We start from the raw sequence: 21,678 nt of genomic DNA, 5'->3' as shown, positions 1-21,678 counted from the left end.
TGTTTCTGTATAATAAAATTTGTAATTGGTATACATAGAGCAAAGTTACTAATTGTAGCTGTCAGTTCAGTTAAACTGTTATCGGACACGATAATCAATGACTACCAACTACACCATAAAACAATAGATTGCATATTGTGTACATGATACGAATATACAATTTACATTCATCTTCTTTGGCACATTCCATAAACGTCGTAAATTTGTCATAATTTCAAAAGATGAGCGTCCATAAATCACGATAAGAAACTTAAAACAGTTATTTTATTTTAATGATTTGTTTATTTTTTTGATATTTGTTTACTACTCTTAGTTAATAGAATTTCTTGTCTAAGGTCACTAAAAAAACTTCTACCTTGTGGTTTTGCATAAAATGATGGCTCATACCCATCTGTACTCCTGATGTACAATTACGCAATATTTGGATGATTTTTTTTTTAATTTTATACAAATTTCCTGGCATAGTCAGTTGTGTATTTGCTAATTAATTAACAGGTGTTGGATGCATCATTTGAAAGGAGATGATTAAGTCTTAAGACATCGATGGTCATAGACAGTTTAGAGGATAACCTCGTAACAAATGCAATAAGCACTGAAAGTGTATATTCGATGTATTTACAAACCAAACCAATCATTTACATTTAATTTATAATATTTACATTGGTAAACTTTAAAGAATATATTTTTTTATATATTTCTGTATGTTGCTTATAATAATTTGAATATTTAATTAATAATTAATTGTTTTTGTAATTAAGTGGAGATATTACATTAATAATAGTTGAGTTACGAATTAAGTACATTTCCTGGCATAGTTTGTTGTACATTTACTCATACATAACGTCAGGTGCATCATTTGAACAAATCGGAAAACGTATACTTTAGATTTTTATGTTCGTACAATAAACAAATATTTGGATTTCGAACACCATAGCCAACAATCAATAATCGCTTAACGAGGTAAATACTATTAAAATAATCCGCAAAAAAAATCTAAAAATTTGCTCAATTAATATTTAGGACTATAATGAATCCGGACAGATGGAAGCAGTACTATGCGAAGTATTGCTATATTCATCTTTTCAAAAGAAAATGTCCTTATATTTGTAGTTTCAATATTTAATTAAAAACTAAGTTGTTTTTAGAGTTAATTCGGAAAACTATAAATACGTTCGTACACAATTCTATTTGTGGCTATTGTAATCTTCGATTTAACTGAAATTAGGTTTAAGCCTTCACTTGAAATAACTTCGGTATTGTTTCAGCTCGAAACTATAAAAACCGAACAGGTGATGGTTTTGAGCTGAAACGATTACGTGTCTTTCTCTCGGTATTCGAGGATATTGCGTGATTCGAATGACCTTTTTTTATATATACATATATATTCAGTTTCATTTGACGGCGATTTTGTTATTCAGCAAGTAATGCAAGTGCATCGACTCTAATTGAAATTCGCAAGTCGTCAGTATTTTATCGTGTGTGTTATATATTCTTCGTATTATCGAATCAATTTATTTAATTTAACAATGTATATTGTCACATTTAGGATTAACTCTTTGAGGGACCAGAAATTCCTAAATTTCTAAACAACTTTGTTAACTGAATCAACATCCGATGGTATGGACAAATGATTCTCAAAGTGGGGGTCCTAAGTACTTGGGGTGCCGCAGAAAAATTGATAACAGACGGGAGAGTATATTTTTCTACATATACCCATTCTTCTGGCTAAATGTTTTAAGTACATAAGGGGATCTTGGACCATAAAGTTTGACAAACACTGGTATGGACTATCAAGATTCATACCTTGACATAGCATCCACATTAAAGGGTAATGCCTCTTTCCTCGGAATTTTCTAGAAATTTTTAATAATTCCCTACTAGTCAAGTTCAAAAGATGGTACAATGCGTGTACCACCGGCCCAAAGAGATAAAAGGAATCGAATCAATTCTAAGATAGTCGCGTTATTACAAATTTGGGTCAAGTTCAGTGCAATCGTGGAGCACTTAGCGCTAATTAATGTTCTGCGGTTTCGCTCGACGGATGATGATGGGTCCCAAACAAACGAACTAGGAGTGTTGTTTTTTTTTGGACGCGTCGTTGTTTTGTTGCCGGTTCATTTGGGTGTAAGGCGTGTACCGGAATTAGACCGTCCATTATTTTAGTCCGTGCGTGAGATGGATCCAGATTTAATGGTACCATAAATAAGCGTTTATTGTCACTTGAATCGGAGTCCAGTAGGTGTTTCGGATTGCCTCATACGCGATTGTCGAGGGATCTCCTCCGAACGGAAACAATGAGTTCTCTCTGCGTGCGTCTTGTATGTTGATTACAGTGATGATGATGGTGACCCACAGGTGTGTTCGATTCGAGGGCAAGGATTCAGCGCTACGAGAATAGCATCGCCCCCAGAAATAGACTCCAATTTACATTCCCAATTCAAATATTCATTAACGAAAGTGATTGATATCGTCCCATTCTTCGATCTCGGAGCGAGTGGAGGAGGTGTGCGCGACGAGTGAGGGCCAAATTACAGAAATAGATTGCATCGGAATAAGCTATTTTCCGGTCACCGCGATTGCTCCAAACCCTCACACCACCCTATTTCTTCATCCATACACAACAACTCCACGTGAATCGATACCAACTGCGTACACACATCATCAAATCAAACCCAACCCGTCCATCTTCTTGCAGCAATCAGATGTTTATAATAACAAGCGATATTTACGGCAAATAACATGGCTAAATCAAGATTACTTCGGACCGTATTTTTATTTAATGGCTTTTGGCAACCCCGGACTAACCACTAAATTCATTTAATCGCTTAATAGGCTTTGCGGTTTACGTAAATCAATTTTATTTTTGGAAAATAAAAAAAAAACGAGGATACTCCAGTATCTAATTTCCATTAGTGCTTCGCATCCACAAACCAACTTCTTAAAGTCGCCACGAATTTTTAAACGAATTCTTGAAGCTATTCACAACTTCAAACAATTCTCAAGCTATTTTCATGCGACAACATTCGTTGCAAACTCGAAAACGTTCAATAACAAATGAATCAATAACACAATCAAATCATCAAATTGTTTTGCATTATTCAAACATTTACAAAAAAAAAACATGGAAATATGCATCAAATTTGTTGACACTTCTCGATTATTTGGTATTTATCCAATTTATCCGGATGTCGATTTGAATAATCGCTCTCGATAGCTCATGTGTAGGTTCATATTTAGAATCTGGTTGCAGTCCAGTTGGAATGCGTCGTTCCGAAGTAAATGTTGTTGTTTTTTCTTCAATAGAATTTTGCAGACGGCTCTATTTTTGGTGACCGAGCTAATAAGTTTATTGCAGAGGTTGTCTCCTTTTTAAGAAACGTGCCTTCACGATCAGTTATTCTTCCTACCGAAACGCTTCTTATAAGGGCTTGAACTTAGCTCAAACTTCTTTCCATGTACAGAAAAAATACTGGAGGAAATGAGTAAAAATTACTCTGTAACTATAATTTTTTTTGCGCATAATATTTAACAAGTGAGGTAATTACGCGGAGATGACGCTATCAGAGACACACATTGTTTTATAATCGCAGCGCAAATATTTGCATCGCCAACAAAATTCAAGACATAAGACGCCTTTACTTCATTCATCTCGTTCCAGTATTTAAAAAAAAATGATGCTCCCATTTTAAATCGTTTAAGCAAATTTATACTTAATTTGAAATATGAGCATTATTGTCTCGTAAATATCAGCTTTATATCGCAACAATATTTCACAGGAAACGTGAAGGAAGAGGCGAAATACAGAAAAGAAAAAAAAAGAACATATTCATAGCCACACCGAAACGAGGAGGAATTTATTAAGCATATATAACATTACGAGTCTCGCATTTTGGGAGCATTTAAATAAAATAGTGAATTCCCAGGAGTAATAACTCTAGAACAAAGGTGGAAAGAATCGAGAGAAAGAGAAAATAAAACGAATCATTTTGTACATTAAAGTCACGCGCAGTGGATGACTAAAGAACTTTTTCCGAAAAATAAAATAATCATTATTTGTTTGGCAAACTTTTGCATGTTACGCAATCACTATGTTTTATGTTTTGTTTATAATACAATTTGTTGGTACTTTACTTATACTGTACTCTACTTGAAACACATTTAATTTGTTTTTTTTATCTTAAAACTCAATGAATATGTATTTCCAAGATGCATATTTAGGTAATTTATTAATTATGATAGGTTCAAATAAAATGGATAATAATAAATAAAAAATAAATGACACATGAATAAGAAATTCATTTTACAAACAGTAAAAAAAATACTAAGTAAATTGAATCAGAAAAACTGATGTTTTAAGTTGAAAAAGGAGAGATTTTTGTAATATACAAGAAACGTCAATTTGGATATGACAAGAATATTGATATTTGATTTATATTTTTCTTTAATGGAATTATTCATAATATAATTATAACTATTTCTAATTAAGCATTTTATGGTGATTTATTGAATCTGTTAAAATATCACAACCAATCTAAATAGCAAATTATTTTAATTGAATCAGTGAAAATTGTTGTTGAAAATAGTTGAAATTGATATAATTTTATAATATAAATAAGTTATTGAAGTGTTTATGGTGAATTCACAACGTTTACTTGAATCTATAAAAATTGCACAGCTTATGTAAAAATTTTAAAATCAAATGAAACTGTTTAAATGAAATTAGTGAAAACTTATATTTTAAGTTAAAAGTAAGTGAATTTTCTAATAAATATAAATAACTTGGATACATTAAGACCTCGTTGTCTCGATTAACGCTGATTTGATATAACGCGTTTTGCTAGAAACCTTAACACGAATCTTTGCTTGTTTGAGATGTAGACGAGCAAGATATTTAGGAGTTACTGCAGGTCTTACGAACGTCGACTTTCAAGAATTGGCAGAACAAGGAATTGAAGAACGCGAAAATAGTGATTCTGAAAACGATGAACCAAAAGAACTTGCTACAGATTTTATTAGAAAAAAGTTTAGAAACGATAACCGAAATCGTTGATCAAATTGTAGTGAATGATGCAAATTTTGACAGGAGTGCAAAAACAAGAAGAGGAGTTTTGGGTGCGATCGTATCAGGAGAGCCAGGACCTTCATCACAAAAAAAAACTTAATATTTCAGTCTTCAAATGGTTGTGTTATATAAATGCAAATTACTATAAATACAACTTCACCGTTTCCCTATTTGTTATGTGTTAAAATGACCTCCTATAGCGCTTTGTCTTCAGGAACGCATCTAAAGCCCTAAACAAGGTCTAACAGTATTTTTTCTTATATAATTTTTAATAAAGACAGCTGCATTCAATTAAGCATATAGTTTCTTGAACCTGTCAAAAGTGCACAGCCTATGTAAACATTGTAAACTAAAATGATTTATTTTAAAAAAAATATATTTTAAATTGAAAAATTAGATAATTTTGTAATGAATATAAATAACTTAAAAAAAACTATTAGCTTTTGTCAGTAATATCGATATTCCTTATATGTGTGGTTCCGAATTCTTCATAACAATATAATGACAGATGTATTCAATTAAGCTTCGGTGATTCATCCACAACATTTACTTGAAAACTGTCTTAGTGATCACTTATTTCGCTCATTAAAGTAAACAAATCAGAATTAATTATTTCAATGACATATTAATCAGACAGTTGCTCATATAAAAAAGGTGACCAATGTAATTTTTTGATGTTTATTATTAATTTAGAAGTTCATATAAATTAGATTAAATTGAAGGTCATTTGAGCTGTGTTTAATTATCAATATTTTCGTAATTCATTTTGGACGTTGAGAATTTGATCAATTTTCTAATCTGAAAATGAAATAGATGACATTTAAGTATGTAAGTGACAGATTATTGAAATTGATTGATGTGGATACAATTATTACAGGATTATTTCTTATTATTTTAATTTCAGTATAACAGCGATATATTCAGAAAGTGCAAGCTGTAAGTCTTAAGTCTCTTAGAAATATGAATTTTAAATTTAAATTACCACATTTAATAAATATTATGAACTTGTTAAATGATTAAGTCTAACCCATTATTTTCTTTATATAATATAGATAATTACTAAGCTAGTTTAAGAGATTTGCTAATATTATAATCCTTTTCATACCTCCAACAACAAACATATTCCCATTTCTTGTGATAGTTGATTATTTTTGTAAAAATTCACTACTGCAAATCTTGCATTTTGTAATGTATTATATATTGAGAAGGAAGGTTGATTCCAAGAAGTTTAAGTTGCGAAAAGTCAGTATTTTTTATTTGCAACAAACCTTATTGCATTTTGCAATATGTATTGAGTATTCAGATCGGAGTAAGGTTGATTCCAATAAATTGATTCTCAAGGTGTATTTCACCAGAAAATGCATGGAATATTCATGTCCTGGCTGCGATGGTGATTTCAGCGTGTCGATGTCATTGTTTCGGTGACGCTTCCAGAAGCGCGGCAAACAAGAACGTGAGAATCAAGATAAGGAAGGAAAGAGGTGGAGGCGAATTAGTCTTCTCTTAGATCACCACCACTACCATCATCATCATCATTGTGAATCATGCCAATTACATATTTAATACGAAATGTGTTGATGCATTTTCTTCTTCGAGTACACGAAGCGATAAATTTCCTCCGAGAAGAAACAAACAGGATATTTATAAGTTGGTGATCGCAAATGCACCCACGCATCGTGGCTTGGAAGGAGACGATTTGCGAGTGTGTGTTTGAATGTGTATACGATCGATCCTCCGCTGATTGACGTGAACTCGCGCTGGAAATGCGAAGAGTGGAAGACGAAGAAGTTGAAGTTACCGTCAAGGGTCAAGTTTTGCATTCACAATTAACTGTGCCAAACATTGCTTATGCAAATAATTCCGTTTTCCTCGAGACACGTTGGTTAGAAATATGTAAGGATTTATTTTGTAAACTGAAACTTTGTGGATGCGACAAGGCTTGATGTAATGCTTTGGGAGCAAGTAGCAATATGTTTATGTTTAGGAGGGAAATGCGAACCTCACGCTGCTTCAACAGCTGTTAAAGTCGAGGAATTAACTTTCAATTATTAGATGGTCTTCGGCGTTGTTTCGCTGTTTATTGCCCAGCACCGCGCGCTCACCATTAGCAGCAAGCAATCATCCTGGGTCGAGACTCCTGGGTCGTATTATATTGCCTGGAAATAAATCCCGACGAACCCAGGAATCATCATCGCCATTACCATTTGACAATAAACCGAACTCCCTCGAAAAACAATAAACTTCGATGATATACGATCTCGACCTGTTATTCAATTAACCGTAGAACAATAGCGCATGTAAACAACTTACGTAAAACTTAGCCTGAGGTCATATCCGAATCAACGTATACGATTAATTCCTAAACTATTTTAATTAAAAAATATTATAAACAAAATATATAATTAAAACGAAGCGAAGTGTCGGAGCTGAAGACTGTTATTATTACTAATCACGGCGATTATCCAATCCGTTTGACATTGAAGTTAATCGTCCGGAGCGCCGTTAATAAATCGCGGCTCTAAAAATCGGCCAGCCTTCAGCTAAATTTCTCGCTGAAACTGTTTCTGTTCGAAATCGTAAATATTTTCTGTGTTTCTTTTTCTCGCGTCCGCATTGCATAACGTCGGAATTCCTTCACGTATCCCCTAAATACACTGGCTGCCATTCATTTTCAATAGTAATATGATGTATGTGCGCACTTTTATGGCTGGATGTGTGATGGATTTATTGATTGAAAAGCTTTTCAGGATTGATCGTGAGCGCGGGGGTGGATGGATTCCGCGAATAATTACGATCGGTTTTATAGAGTTGTTATTTTATGCTTTTTTTTTTCGTTTTCATCGTAAAGGAATAAATTACGGGACGACAAATAGCGTGTCCGAATAAAATTTGAATAACTGAATGGAGTTATCACGATCCGAGCGTTTTGAAATTTATGAAAGGAGAGAAGGCTGCCTGCGACAGATTGGATTTTATTAATTTATGTGATGAACTTTATTTTTTTGCTTTTTTTAAATTTTGTTTTGGTAATTTATAATATTTTTCTTCTGATTCAAAAAGTTTTGCAAGACTTCAAATTTATTACATTTAAAGAAAACTTAGTCTTTTATCGATTTGTATTTTGACATTCGAAATCCCGACAGTATCAAAATCCCAAACAATTTAGCGAATTTTGAAATAATCTAAAATGCAATTAGATTATAAATTGTTGTTATATATTGTATGTGTATTCGTTGACTTATTTATAATAAACTTTAAGATTTAATTTTAATTTATTTTTAATGTTATATAAATGAATCATAAACAAAACTAAACAGGCCGAATTCCCTGAAAATGATTAATAATCATTATGAACAAAGGCTTACTCCTAATCACAACTAATAATTTAATTCCTAAGTAGAGGACTTTAACATTGTCGGGATTTGGATAAAGTCGTGAATATGGTTGTTGGGATTTTGATACTGTCGGGATTATGGTTGTTGGGATTTAGATACTGTCGGGATTATCGTCGTTGGGATTTAGATACTGTCGGGATTTGGATACTGTCGTGAATATGGTTGTCGGTATTTTGATACTGTAGGGATTTTGGATGCCACCGATTCTGATCTAATGTGAAATTTATTATGTTTTATCATAATACAGTAAAACCTCGCATAGTGCGGGTAACGGGACTAATCGAGGTCTTATATATTTTTCTTTTGCTTCATTACAATTTAGTTTGTTTTGAAATTTTCAAACAGTGAATCCGCACTGATCGGAGTCGCACTGTGCAAGGTATTGCTGTCTTTGGTAATATTTATAATATTTCTACTAAAAAATGTCAGATTTCAACAATAGTAAATTAACAAAAGAAAACAATTTAATTATTTAAAAATTGTATCGAATATTTTTATAATAATGAAAAAAAATATTCTCGAAAGGAACAACATTTTGAAATATTTATAAAAAATCTTCTCATTAAAAAAAAATACTAGTATAAAAATGTGTTACTATTAAAATTAGCAAAAGAAAATTTTATTTACTACAAAACTTAAAATTAGAAATATTTCCTAATTTAAAATACTTATTTTTTCTTCAAGACAACATATTTTAGAACGAAATAATTTTGCATTGAATATAATTAAAATAAAACAGTTTAAAGTGAAAAATAGTGACGAAATGAGAAATATAATTAATTTTATTGATTTTTATACTGTACTGTAACCAATATTTAAACATTGATTCTTTACGACCATAGTAAAGAATCAATGTTGAAATATGTAAAACAAAATGAAAAAAATTGATTACGAACATTATTGAAATTCTATTGATTAATAAATTGAACTAATTAAGTGTGGATTAATTAATTAAGATAAACTCCTTCGCCTGTTTTTGTTAATGTTTTTTTCCCTATTAATTCTAAAAGCTTTTCGAGAGATTACATTAATTACCTTCAGATTGAGTAAAGAAATTTCATTTAGAAAGAAATAAAATCTGTATATAATATAATTAAAATAGAACAGTTTATGTTCCAACAAAACGAATGTTGAAATATGTAATATAAATTAAGAAATATAATCAAGTGTCTGAAAGAATGAATGTAATGATTTCAAAACTGAATTAATTAATGTCGTTAAACCAAATCACGACAATTGTTGAATAATTATAGTATATTTTGATTAACGAAATGTAGCCTATGGTGATTAATGTTATTACATAATTTTGGTACAGAAATACTTCACATAGTGCGGCTTCAATCAGATCGTACTCAATATAGTCCGGTTTCAACATTTCATAAAAAACTAAATTTTAATTAAGCAAAATAAATTCTAAATTATAACATTTTTTTTTAATACATAAATGATCGTGTTTCTCTTTTTGTGTGGTTTATTTTTATGTATGTATTTAAATTCTCGATTAGTCCGGTTTGAAATAATCCGTGGTATTGGAAGAGTCGATTACCCGCACTATGCGAGGTATTACTGTATTTCCTATTGACTTAAAACATCTCAAATTCAATTGTAATTGGAAAAATAATTAATAAAATAATACTTAATTTAGAATAAAACTTTTCTAGCCAATAAATTATTATTGTTGTTAAAATAAAATTAAGAAACGTTAAATATCATTAAAACACAACAATTTCAGGATAATTATTATTTATGTAAAATAAAGTATGAATAATAATATAGTATAGAGTTTTTTATGTTTTTTTCTTAATTGACATATCTCAATTTGCAATTAATAAATTTTCACTAACTAATTAATCTTTGATTTTTATAATTTTTAGTTATTGCATTAATAAAATAATATTGCATTACTTTATAATGAATGTTTTTTTACAAGTTGTGCAAAATATTAGTCATGATACTTTATTTGGCATTAGTAGACAAATACTTAGAATTGATAGGTCTAAGCTAAATATTGCTCAAATGGATTGTTCAAAGAAAAACATGTTGTTATTATGTAACAAAGTAGGAAATCTATTAAAGTGTATGAGATAACATTGTGAATTCCACCGATGTGTAAATTGAATTAACTATGGCAAAGATTTAGTGATGTTTAGTAAAATATTAGTCATGATAATTTTATACTTTAGTGATTAGTCGAATAATACTTAGAATTAATAGATCTTACTTGAATATCGTTCAAATAGAATTATTCATTGAAAAACAATGGTAAACAATTATCGCATAGTGTACTATCATATTATCATACCGTACTATATTGAAGCCGCACTAAGCAAGGTATTGCTTAATGTGTATGGGAGAACATAGAAAAATTCCGCGCTGTTTGAAACCGGATTAATAGAAGACTTTTAAACCGTATAATAATATACATCACAAAAGTTACTTGACTAAAAGGAGATAGAAAAAAAGGATTATTTATGTGTAAAGAAATAATTGTGTACTATCTTTTTAGAATTTATTAAAATTTAGTTTGTTTTGAAAATATCAAACCGTACTATAGTATATTCGGACTAATCGGAGCCGCACAAAACGAGGTATTGCTGCATTAATGTGTATGAGACAACATTGCAAAATCCTTCGTTTTGTAAATTGATCGATTCTGTCAATATTCCGCAGTTTTTGAAACCGGATTAATAGAAGAGATTTGACTGAATAGAGAAAGAAAAAAAAACGATTATTTATGTGTAAACAAATAATTGTATACTATCTTTTTAGGATTTATTAAAATTTAGTTTGTTTTGAAGTTATCAAACTTTAGTGTTTGAAACCGGATTAATAGAAGACTTTTAAACCACATACAAATATACAGCACAAAAAGAGACTTGACTGAATAGAGAAAGAAAAGATAATGTTTGTTTTGAAAATATCAAACCGTACTATAGTATATCCGGACTAATCGGAGCCGCACTAAACGAGGTATTGCTGTATTAATGTGCATGAGACAACATTGCAAAATCCTTCGTTTTGTAAATTGATCGATTCTGTCAATATTCCGCACTGTTTGAAACTGGATTAATAGAAGACTTTTAAAATATACAGCACAAAAGAGACTTGACTAAATAGAGATAGACAAAAACGATTATTTCTGTGTAAACAAAGAATTGTGTACTATTTTTCTAGAATTTTTTAAAATTTAGTTTGTTTTGAAATTATCAAACCGTACTATAGTGAATTCGCACTAATCGAAGCCGCACTAAACGAAGTACTGCTCTAATAATGTGCATGAGAGAACATTGAAAATCCTTCGTTTTGTAAAATGAACTTGCTTTGGCACAACGCTATTCTGCCAATATTCCGCACTGTTTGAAACCGGATTAATAGAAGACTTTTAAACCGCATAAAAATATTCAACACAAAATGAGACTTGACTGAATAGATAAAGAAAAGATAATGTATGTGAAAACAAATAATGGTGTGTAATTTATTAAAATTTAGTTTGTTTTGAAATTATCAAACCGTACTATAGTGAATCCGCACTAATTGAAGCGACAATACGCAAAGTATTTCTGTTTTAATATGCACGAGAGAACATTGAAAATATCGCCGTTTTGTAAATTGAACTTACTTTGGCATTCAATCTAGTGATGTTGAGTGAGATTCGTAAACAAAATTTTCGCACACGGATGAACGCATGTTACGTAATTGAATATTTGAGCAGTGTTCTGCATTTGCGATGCAATTACATATTTGTATATTCCCTTGGAGATACGCGTTTAATTGAGATAGCATTCCGAGTTGAGGCGAAACCAATTAAGGTAAAGCTCGTAATAATGTATGTGTTACGCATCGCGGATAAATAATTGTCCGGCCAAATGCGGGAGTCGCACAACTGTTCTGAATTGATTCATTCACTGCCGCAATTCATTTATTTTACCAATCTTTTCTCTCTTTCTTTCTTTCTTTCCTACATCTTGCATGACGCGTGGAAACAATTATGTTTCTGGGTTGAATACATTTAGTAATGCAAACACATTTGCATCATCCGCTGCTGCATTCGCAGCCTTGTAACATCATCATCATCATTGCCTCAAACAAGATGTTATTGCAATTCGATATTATGTAAAAAGACACTTCTGGTCTTTTTCCTTTCTGGCAATAAGACTTTCGATGTGGTTTACAAGAAAGCAATAAACAAATTGCGCGCAAGATCATTTATGTAATCTGTGCATAGGATAATTACGGATGGTTGATGGATAAAGAAGAAGCAAATGAAACGGCCCATTTGAAGCTCATTGCAGATGAATTATTGCGACTCGTCTGCATGCAAAACATGAAAATAATTACATTTAAATTGCATGCCGCATTATAAATAACTCTTCGCTCGTATTTGCTTATTTCTGCATAATTTTAAGCCCTATTGTCCGGACGCTCATGTATTAATCACGCTGTTAATGTGTTTCAGGGAGGGTAGAAAAAAAACATGGGAAAATCACTGCTGCTGCCGCTGGCCCTGCTCGTGGTCCTCTGGATCCATTCATCAGAGTCCTGCTCTTGCATACCGACGCATCCTCAGCAGCAGTTCTGCAACGCTGACTTCGGTGAGTCCCGAAATCCAATCAAACTAATTACATCCATTTACATACGAAAACCTGTTTATCCCCCTGTTAAAATCATTTAAAATAAGAGCAATCTGCATTTAGCGACTTCTTTTGGATGCGAGATAAATTACAGTGGGACCCCATTAAAAGTAATCTCGATTGCTCAATTCGGGCTTCCAACGGTAAGGAACTCTTCGCTTCAAGAAAAAAAAAAACTGGAATCAAAATAATTTCGAATTCTCCTTAACAACAACTTATTCGCCGACTACCAAAATCCACCAAGGATAGGAAGAAAACATGTTCGATTATATTAGTTTGTCCGCTATTTCGGTGAGAATTGCGTATAACCTGAGATGATGTAATGCGTAGTCCATTTGCGGAAAAAAATGATTAGTTTTTACTATATTTGCTTCGGTTTGGTCGGAAGGTGGTAAAAATAGACTGCGGATGGAAGAACGTAAGTGCATAACGTAGGCAACACAAGTGAATCAGACGCCATGATTCAGCCTATATGAAAAACCCACTCGAATATCAAAAGTAAACAATTTCATTGAATTAAATTTTCATTAATTTACATTCAGCAAATATTTCGATTGGAAATAGAAATAATTCATTTATGAAAGTGGGAAAATAGAAGTTAATTACGCAATGAGTTTGAAACGCAACGAATTGAAAAGCTCACATGAAAATTGGAGCGTTTTAATTATTTGTTACGTAGAATTGAACGGATGGATAATTATATATTTTTTAATGACTATTAAATTCGAATAATATTAACAATTAACAGTTTTTTTCTTGTTAATTTATTGCTTCTAAATAAAAAGATGTTTCTGTTTTTAAAGGATAATTTAGCGAAGACGGAAAAGGAAACGATTTTCTGGAATGGATTAAGGCGAAAGAATATGACATAATAAGCGGTTTGCGTGTTATGAATACATAAAATCGTAGCAAAATGTAACTATACAAAAAAGCTTTAATTTGCTTCAAATTTAATTGTATTCATTGGACAGTAATTGAATTAGTATAAGTTTATACGCTTAATTTATATATCGCCTGCAAACTATTCGCAAATGATTAATTTACTAAATTTGAAAGAAATATAAATTATATTTAAATGAACAAATATAAGGAGAAAACAACAATTATTTTTGTGAATGAAAATTTAGTTTGTTTTGACATTTTTAGTTAAGTTAATCTGAACTGATTGAAGCCGTACTATGTGAGGTACTGGTATATATTAATTGGAATGCTAATAACTCAATCTGTTTGGACTCAATATAAAAATTCCATGATTTGTTTTACTTACGTTTCAGTCAGCTTTTATAACAAATAAAGATGAAAGATATTAAATAAGTAAAAACATTAAAGGAAACGTGAATAAATGCAATTCAAATATAAAAATATTGACTAGATAAAATAAGAAAACAGATAACTCTTGAAAGAAAATAAGTAGATATTTTATAAAATCACATTAAAATCAATTTGGACGTTTGCCATTTAAATATGAGTAAATGTATACATAATCATCATAATTCAGCCAAATTTAAAAAAAATAAAGAGTTTAGACAAAATGGTTTAATCTCTTATAAAAGACTATAGCAATACATATTTGATATTTATGAAATTTAAATTGGGTAGTTTCTCATAACTTAGTACATTTTTAATAAATGAATAATAAATTGTATATTGTTATTTAGAAAACGTTTAAAATAAATATAATTTTATACTGTTTATGAATGTTATTATTTACTATGTTTTTGTTGTTGTTTTTCAGTTATTTTGGCGAGAATAAAGCGCGAAAAAGTGGTGGATATGCAGAGGGAATACAAGATTAGGATACGAAAGGAGTACAAGATGTCAGAGAAGGCGGAAGTGGCCTTGAAATATGGCCGATTTCTCACCCCCGAGTCTGAATCGATGTGCGGACAGCAGTTCGAAGTAGGCAAGGTTTATGTTATATCCGGAAAGATTTCGAATCTGCAGGCGCACGTGAATATGTGCGGTCTATCTGAGAAGTGGGTGGATCTGACCAAGAGGCAAAGGAAAGGTCTGAAGATGTTGTACAGGCAAGGATGCGCGTGTCAGGTGAAGTTCTGTCCGCCGAATCGAAACTGCGCCAGAAAAATCAACGAATGCAACTGGGAAACTTGGCGACCCGACAAGAAGCAGGATTGCCAGAGAAACGAGGTAATTCGCATCGATTCATCAATCTGTTTTATTTCTTTTATATTTTACGTTTATTTTTATATTTCAGGGAATCTGCATGCGCTCCATGAGGAACCAATGCACCTGGTCGAAGAGCGCCTCTTTGATGGCATGCTCCAAGAATACCACCGTCTTGCATTACGAACCGAAGAAGAAGCTGAGAGTAAAGAGGCCTAACTTACCATTTCACGATGATCTGGGTAGAAAGTTTGGTCGATCAAAGGGAAGGAATCCTTTCCGAGAATTCGTTGCAGTTGAACCATATGTCCAAAAACCCATGGTTTATCCTGGTTAACGCGGCAGCAACAAGAACAAACAACGAAAGCGGAAATAGATTATTTCTTTTTTTTACATACATATATATTTTTTGTTATTATTTATTACTTTTTACTTGTAGACAATAAGTAACTGAAGTATTTTAATTAATTATTATTATTACATTCTTCTTCTGTTCTGTTATTTCTCAATGTATATTTTTTATTTCGTTTGTAAATATTAAATATAATATACTGTTTAGTCCTACCTGGAAGTTGTAGATTGCGTTGATGTTGTTGATGCTGGGCACATCTCCGAACTTGAAAGCGAGGAGCAATTTCTTGTAGTTTTCTCCCGCATCCTTCAAGTTTTGTCTCACCTGAAAACATTTCGAAAAAATAAAATTTTAATAAAAAAAAAACTCGCAGTTAATGATGTGTACGTGAAACTATATTCCTATTGCGTAATGCGATATGTGTCAATGGTGGAGGTATCGATTTTGTCTTTGTAGGTGAGTCGTGTGCAAGGACGATTTATTGTGCATTCGTAAGCTCGGATGAAACGAAGAGCTGGTTTTTATGTACGCACGGCACGAAACAAAGGGGGTTGCCGTAAAGTGCGATATGGAACGCTTCCTCGTTGACCTATTAATAGAAGCACTCACCAGAAGGAAATCGGGTCTGAAGGAGCGACCGACGCGAGTTCCTCCCCTGTAGACGACCATGGACACGTTCGCCCCATCACTGTTAGCGGTGACGTTGATCTCCTTGAATTCGGCCTGCTCCACTCTGATGTCGTAATCGCCGATCTTCTTTCCTCTGTAGTACTTGGACCAATCGGTGTTTTGGTCGTCGATCACCATCAGCGTCAGGTGTCTACCTGAAGACACGGAGGACGTCACCCTGCTGGCGCTGGAGACGGCGGCACCGAGGATCGAGGCTCCCTGATCTCGAGCTTGTCCGGTCAAGGATTGCACCCTCTGGAGAAGAGATTCCCTGGACTTGGCAGGACTGCTCGGAGCACTTGTAGTCTTCGAGCCCGGCTTCAAGTTCAAGGATAGCTCTGCGGAATTGGCCGCCGCCATCCCGGCGCCTGAGCTTGGTGGAGGCGGAGGTGCTCCTGCACTTGGCGCGACAGTAGTCTGGGGCGGTGCCGGAGGCGGCGGCGCCTGCAAAACAAACGACTATCATTCGCATCCGCATTCACCACAATAATCACCATCTCCATTACAAATACAAGTGCTAAGTATATATACAGAAACAAACATACTTAGAAAAAATATACATTGGTTTGCTTTTCCTAAACTGGAACAATCAATGTTGGCAACTAAATACAATTCAACTGATTCAGGCAAAGCTTAACTGCTGCACGCTCTAGTCAGTACTAATAATACTTGTCATAAATGATAAAACCAAAAGACGGTCATTCGCGAATCCCCAAAAACACAGCCTCCTCAAAAATCTGCATCTCAACATTTTATAATAAAGAAAACTTCATAATCCTAAATCTTAAACTGAAATTGTTACATCATATTAATCTTTTTTTAATGCTGCATCCAAATTATTCGTAACATATATCTTATGTTGTATCATACTTTACGAAATCAAGTATTTTAACGTTTGGATATCATTGATTTATGATAGATTCAAATGATAGTTAAACTATTGCATTGATTACTAAGTTATTTGTATTTATTACTTTTCGTTGTTTTAGCAGAATTTGTTTGCATAATAACGTTAATATATTACAGTTGAATCCCAGCTCAATAAATTTACAACCCACAATAAATAGGTTTAAACATGATTAATGTTTATTCCAATTACGATCAAATCCTCTATCCCAGACGGACATATCTCCGAAGTTACGTCCACGCGATTACGCTTACGTAATAAATCTGCGAACAATCGTAAATTCCCTATGGATTGTTTTGCCCTGCTCTCATGGTATTAACAACTTTCGCCACAGTTCTGTATAAAGATTTAAAAGCCAGCCGCTATACCGAGACTTTTCCGCTGAACCTGCATTCATCCATCCAACTAGACCATATTAATCTCCTTTACGGCCCTCGTAAAACGCGGTATTAATGTCTGCCCGGCGATTATTTCGTAATAGTGCGAAGTCTTCTGGAGTGATCACGATCATTACAATAATGTTCCTCCGCTAAAAACTATAAATCGCATGAAACTTCAGACTTCCTCGCTTAAAACTAAAATTAAACTTTGTTCCCTTATTCCAGTAATTATTATTAGATTATCCACCATTATGTAACGTTGTAAATATAAAATATGTTTTTTATGAAAATTACTTTATTATTGTATGAAATAAATAGTAAATTTAACAAAAAATATATGACATAAAACAATAGATATATATCTGTCATTCAATGAATTTATTTTAGTTTCATTATTTTCAGCACTCCTGAAAAATATGTTACGCATAGTGCTGTACATGTACTAAGTTGTTTTGTTTGTTGTATAGTGTAGATTTACATGCTGTACTGGAAATTCATTTGGGGCGGACTGACACTCTAGGTACGTCCCGCAAACATTCCGCAATTTGTACTAATTACAACGCTGGTAGATATTAACATTTTACGTAACAGCATGTAACTTAAACATTAGTCTTTGTAACATTCTAGCTGTAATTAACGTTAATAAACGTTGTAAGAAACTTTCCTATGTTATAATTAGAGCAATGTTTGTTGCATAATCACCAAGTCTTCAAGATAAATTTTAACATTTCCGGTTTCTTATTTCACCAAAATAAATATTTTTTATCAACGTTTAATGTTTGAGGTTTCTTCTCTATTTCATTGTTTGAACAGAGGAAAGTACACTGCGATCACAATCTTTGCTGAAGCATCAAAACTTTAATTAAAACGTCCTTCAGACAGGGAACGTCTAATGCATTATATAAATTCCACGCCTGGAGCGTCTTAATGTTTCACCCGGGTTGATTTTACCCGGCGCATCCACAGTAATCCCGACGTCGCAAGTGTGAATAATTTCTCAGGACCGTTGCACAGCATAATTCCGGAAAATTGACAGCTGATCCTATGAATACAATATTACCAAAATCAGCTCAGATTATGTCCGTGATAAAATCTAATAATAATAATCCTAGACTCAACTGAATACAGTTGAATGGATTACACTTTTATGAAATATTTATAATCGCTTTATAAAACGTAAATATTTTTAGTAAATTGTATCTTTTTTAATCCAAAAAGTAAATTGTTTGTAATACACAAAACACTATGTGTGTATTTTAAGTAATCCCAGGTGAAATAATTGGTGTAAATCAATAGTTGGGATGGAAATGTTCTATGGACGTGATGTAATTAAATTTACTGGCGCGTTGTCAGCGGACGGCAAATTGATTTCGCGTTGTAAGCGGCTTAAATTAAAGCAGAACGAAAAGTTAACTAGGAAGCAGGAAAACAAAACTGAAATACTCGGAGGGAAAAAGGTCATAGGTTAATCTTCGCCTTCACGGGTCAATCTAACAGAATATTGATTAGACGCCTCTTCAATTGCTATCATGACAGGTGTTGAATGAAAAATAAGTAAAAAGTAAAGACAACATTTATTGGTAATGTTGTTACCACACTGTAGAAGATGTGAGGGAAAATTATGAGTACCAACTATTAAATAAACATGACAGATGTCAATTCAAATTTAGTATCATTTATATTCATGGTAACCAATATTTAATATATTTGATAAAAATATATGAATTAAGTATATATTTAATTTAATTATACGGTTATTTGAAAATAGAAAATTTATAATACTCTACAAAACTTGAGGTAAATTCAGACGTCAGTTTAGTTTAATATCATTGGTGTCCACCATATTTTGAACGCAGAAGTAAGACACTACTTTTTTTTTTAATCATTGTTTTAAGTAATATTTTGCAAAAGGACACAACATATAGAAAGTGTAAGAAAATAGTATAATAGTTTTAATAATTTAACTGTACTGATGTGCCAACTATTTATACATGACAACTGTCCTTTTAATTTAATGTCATTGTATTCCATAACCATTATTTGATATGCCTAAGTGAGAAGACATTTTATGAAATTAAAAAAAAATAGTTTGGAACAATTTTTATGTAGTGAATATTGCGTAATTGTCTTTCATTTTATAATGGTTAGTTTCAAGTATTATTTGCAACAGAACACAAAACATAGAATGAGTAAGAAATTAGAACAATGTTTTGAAAAATGTTCCAAGGTACTGTTTATACATGACAGCTGTCAATTTCAATTTAATGTCTTTGGTTTCCATAGTAACCATAAGTGAGAAGAAATTATATAAAAATATTCAAGTATTATATAAAAATATAGAATTAGTAAGAAAATAAATACACAATAGCTGTCATTTTAATTTAATGTCATTGGTTTCCATAGTAATAGTAAGTTTCCATTATTTGGAACGCATAAGTAAGAGGAAATGATATAACAATGATTAATCAATAACAATAAATTATTGTTCATAACAATTATGTACTAAACATTATTTATTTTTTTCTCAGTTTATAAAGGTTAGCTTCATGTATATTTTGCAAAAGTACCAGAAAGTAAGTAAAATAAAATCAAGCATGCAAATTACAATTTACAAATGACAGCTATCAGTTCAATTTTCAATTTTGTGTTATTGGTTTTCACAGAAATCGATATGGAATACATAAGACAATATTTAAAAAAAAAATAATTTTCACAACAAAGTAGTGAATATCAGAAAGATGTCTTTTATTTGATACTTGTAACAACAATAAAAATGATAAATGTATATATCAGACGTCACAGTTTGTACATAACAGCTGTCAATTCAGTAATTCTGTATCCATGGTAACTAATAGTTGTTATATTTAATATAGATTACATATTTATTTGAACTCTAATTTAGAGCACATAAGAGAACCCACAGACCAAGACTATTAAATGCTGCTGTTAATTACAGTTTCTCGTTGTACTTACTTCCTTGGTGTGCGGTATCCTTAAAATGGTTTATAGCGTGAACAAGTAGCGCGTAGAATTCGGAATTAGCATACGAGTTGCATTCGGATGCAAGTCGAGTAATGCTCCGTTTGAAATCGGAATACGGAATTGGAAACTTAAATGCGATTTAAATAAGTCAGTGGAGCAGAACTACAATAAACGAAGTAAGTTCACCAACAGGAAACCGAAACGAAATTTCCATTTTGGGGTATGCAGATCATTGCTAACGTCGCAGCAGGAGTAGAAGAAGAAGAAGAGAGAAACAAGTTACACATAAGTAATGAACCGATTCCCGACAAAGCACTTCTCTTCAGCTCTTCGGAAATATTCAAAGTGTATTAGCTCAAACCAAGTGGTCTTTATTCAACTCAGATTCTTAATTGAATATAAATGAGAGTACAGACAAAGAGGCACTTATAAAATTACATAAAAGTGTAATTATCGTCGTCTTTAAAAAATGTATTAATGGTTCTCGAAATGAAAAAATCTCATAAAAATGCTTATAGAGTCAATGGATTATTTAATAAGTGCAGATTTTATAGAAGTGCGACGTAAAATGCTAACAATTTACACTAAAAGCATATACATAATACAAAATTAACTTTTTTTTCTCAAAATTGACATTAAGAAAAATAGAATAATTTCTTACAAAAAACAAAATTGTAGAAAAAAAATTGATAAAATGTTGAAAAAATAGTAATAATTAATAACAATTTCTGAAAAATGTGTTACTTTTCGAATATTGGAAACAAACTATTTTGTGCTCATGATACTAACGTAACAAAATATAATTACATGTTAATATACGTGAATGCAGGAATGAAATATCACAAATCGATAATTAAAAATAATTAATTCAGCATCAAAGTCACGAAAACCAAATAGGATTTTCCATTAAAAAAAGATGTTTTTAATGAAAACTGTAAACTTCTAAACACATATCAAAATTAATATTGATTATCCGATTTATTTATATTATGATTATGTGATTTGTTCAAAACCGTACTAATTGAAGACTTTAGATTCAAAAATAAACCGTACAAAAAGAGACTTGAAAAAATGTTAATTAATGTGTAAAAAATAATTTTGTTATGTTATACAAATACATAATTTGTATCATTATTTTTATAATAGCCGAATGGTTAAGTCGCCCTACCCACGATT

The 21,678-nt window shown here is 31.9% G+C and overlaps 1 protein-coding gene across 2 annotated transcripts in view; it reads right to left on the bottom strand.

Moving 5' to 3' along the window:
- LOC108569620 (synapsin) overlaps positions 1 to 21,678 on the bottom strand; it is a 41,856-nt gene that overhangs the window by 12,919 nt on the left and 7,259 nt on the right. For both annotated transcript variants that reach the window (XM_017931243.1, XM_017931250.1), the window contains 3 exons: positions 16,174 to 16,677; positions 15,778 to 15,888; positions 15,437 to 15,541 (listed from right to left, as the gene is read on the bottom strand). In XM_017931243.1, coding sequence (XP_017786732.1) covers positions 15,437 to 15,541; positions 15,778 to 15,888; positions 16,174 to 16,593 — 636 coding nt within the window. In that variant the 5' untranslated portion in view covers positions 16,594 to 16,677. The remainder of the gene's footprint in view (positions 1 to 15,436; positions 15,542 to 15,777; positions 15,889 to 16,173; positions 16,678 to 21,678) is intronic.

This window comes from Nicrophorus vespilloides, unplaced genomic scaffold, assembly GCF_001412225.1.
Source record: "Nicrophorus vespilloides isolate i.1.1-1 unplaced genomic scaffold, Nicve_v1.0, whole genome shotgun sequence".
NCBI classification, from domain to species: Eukaryota; Metazoa; Arthropoda; class Insecta; order Coleoptera; family Silphidae; genus Nicrophorus; species Nicrophorus vespilloides.
Note: the sequence above shows the minus strand (reverse complement) of the source record. Positions and strands in the feature narration are given on the sequence as shown.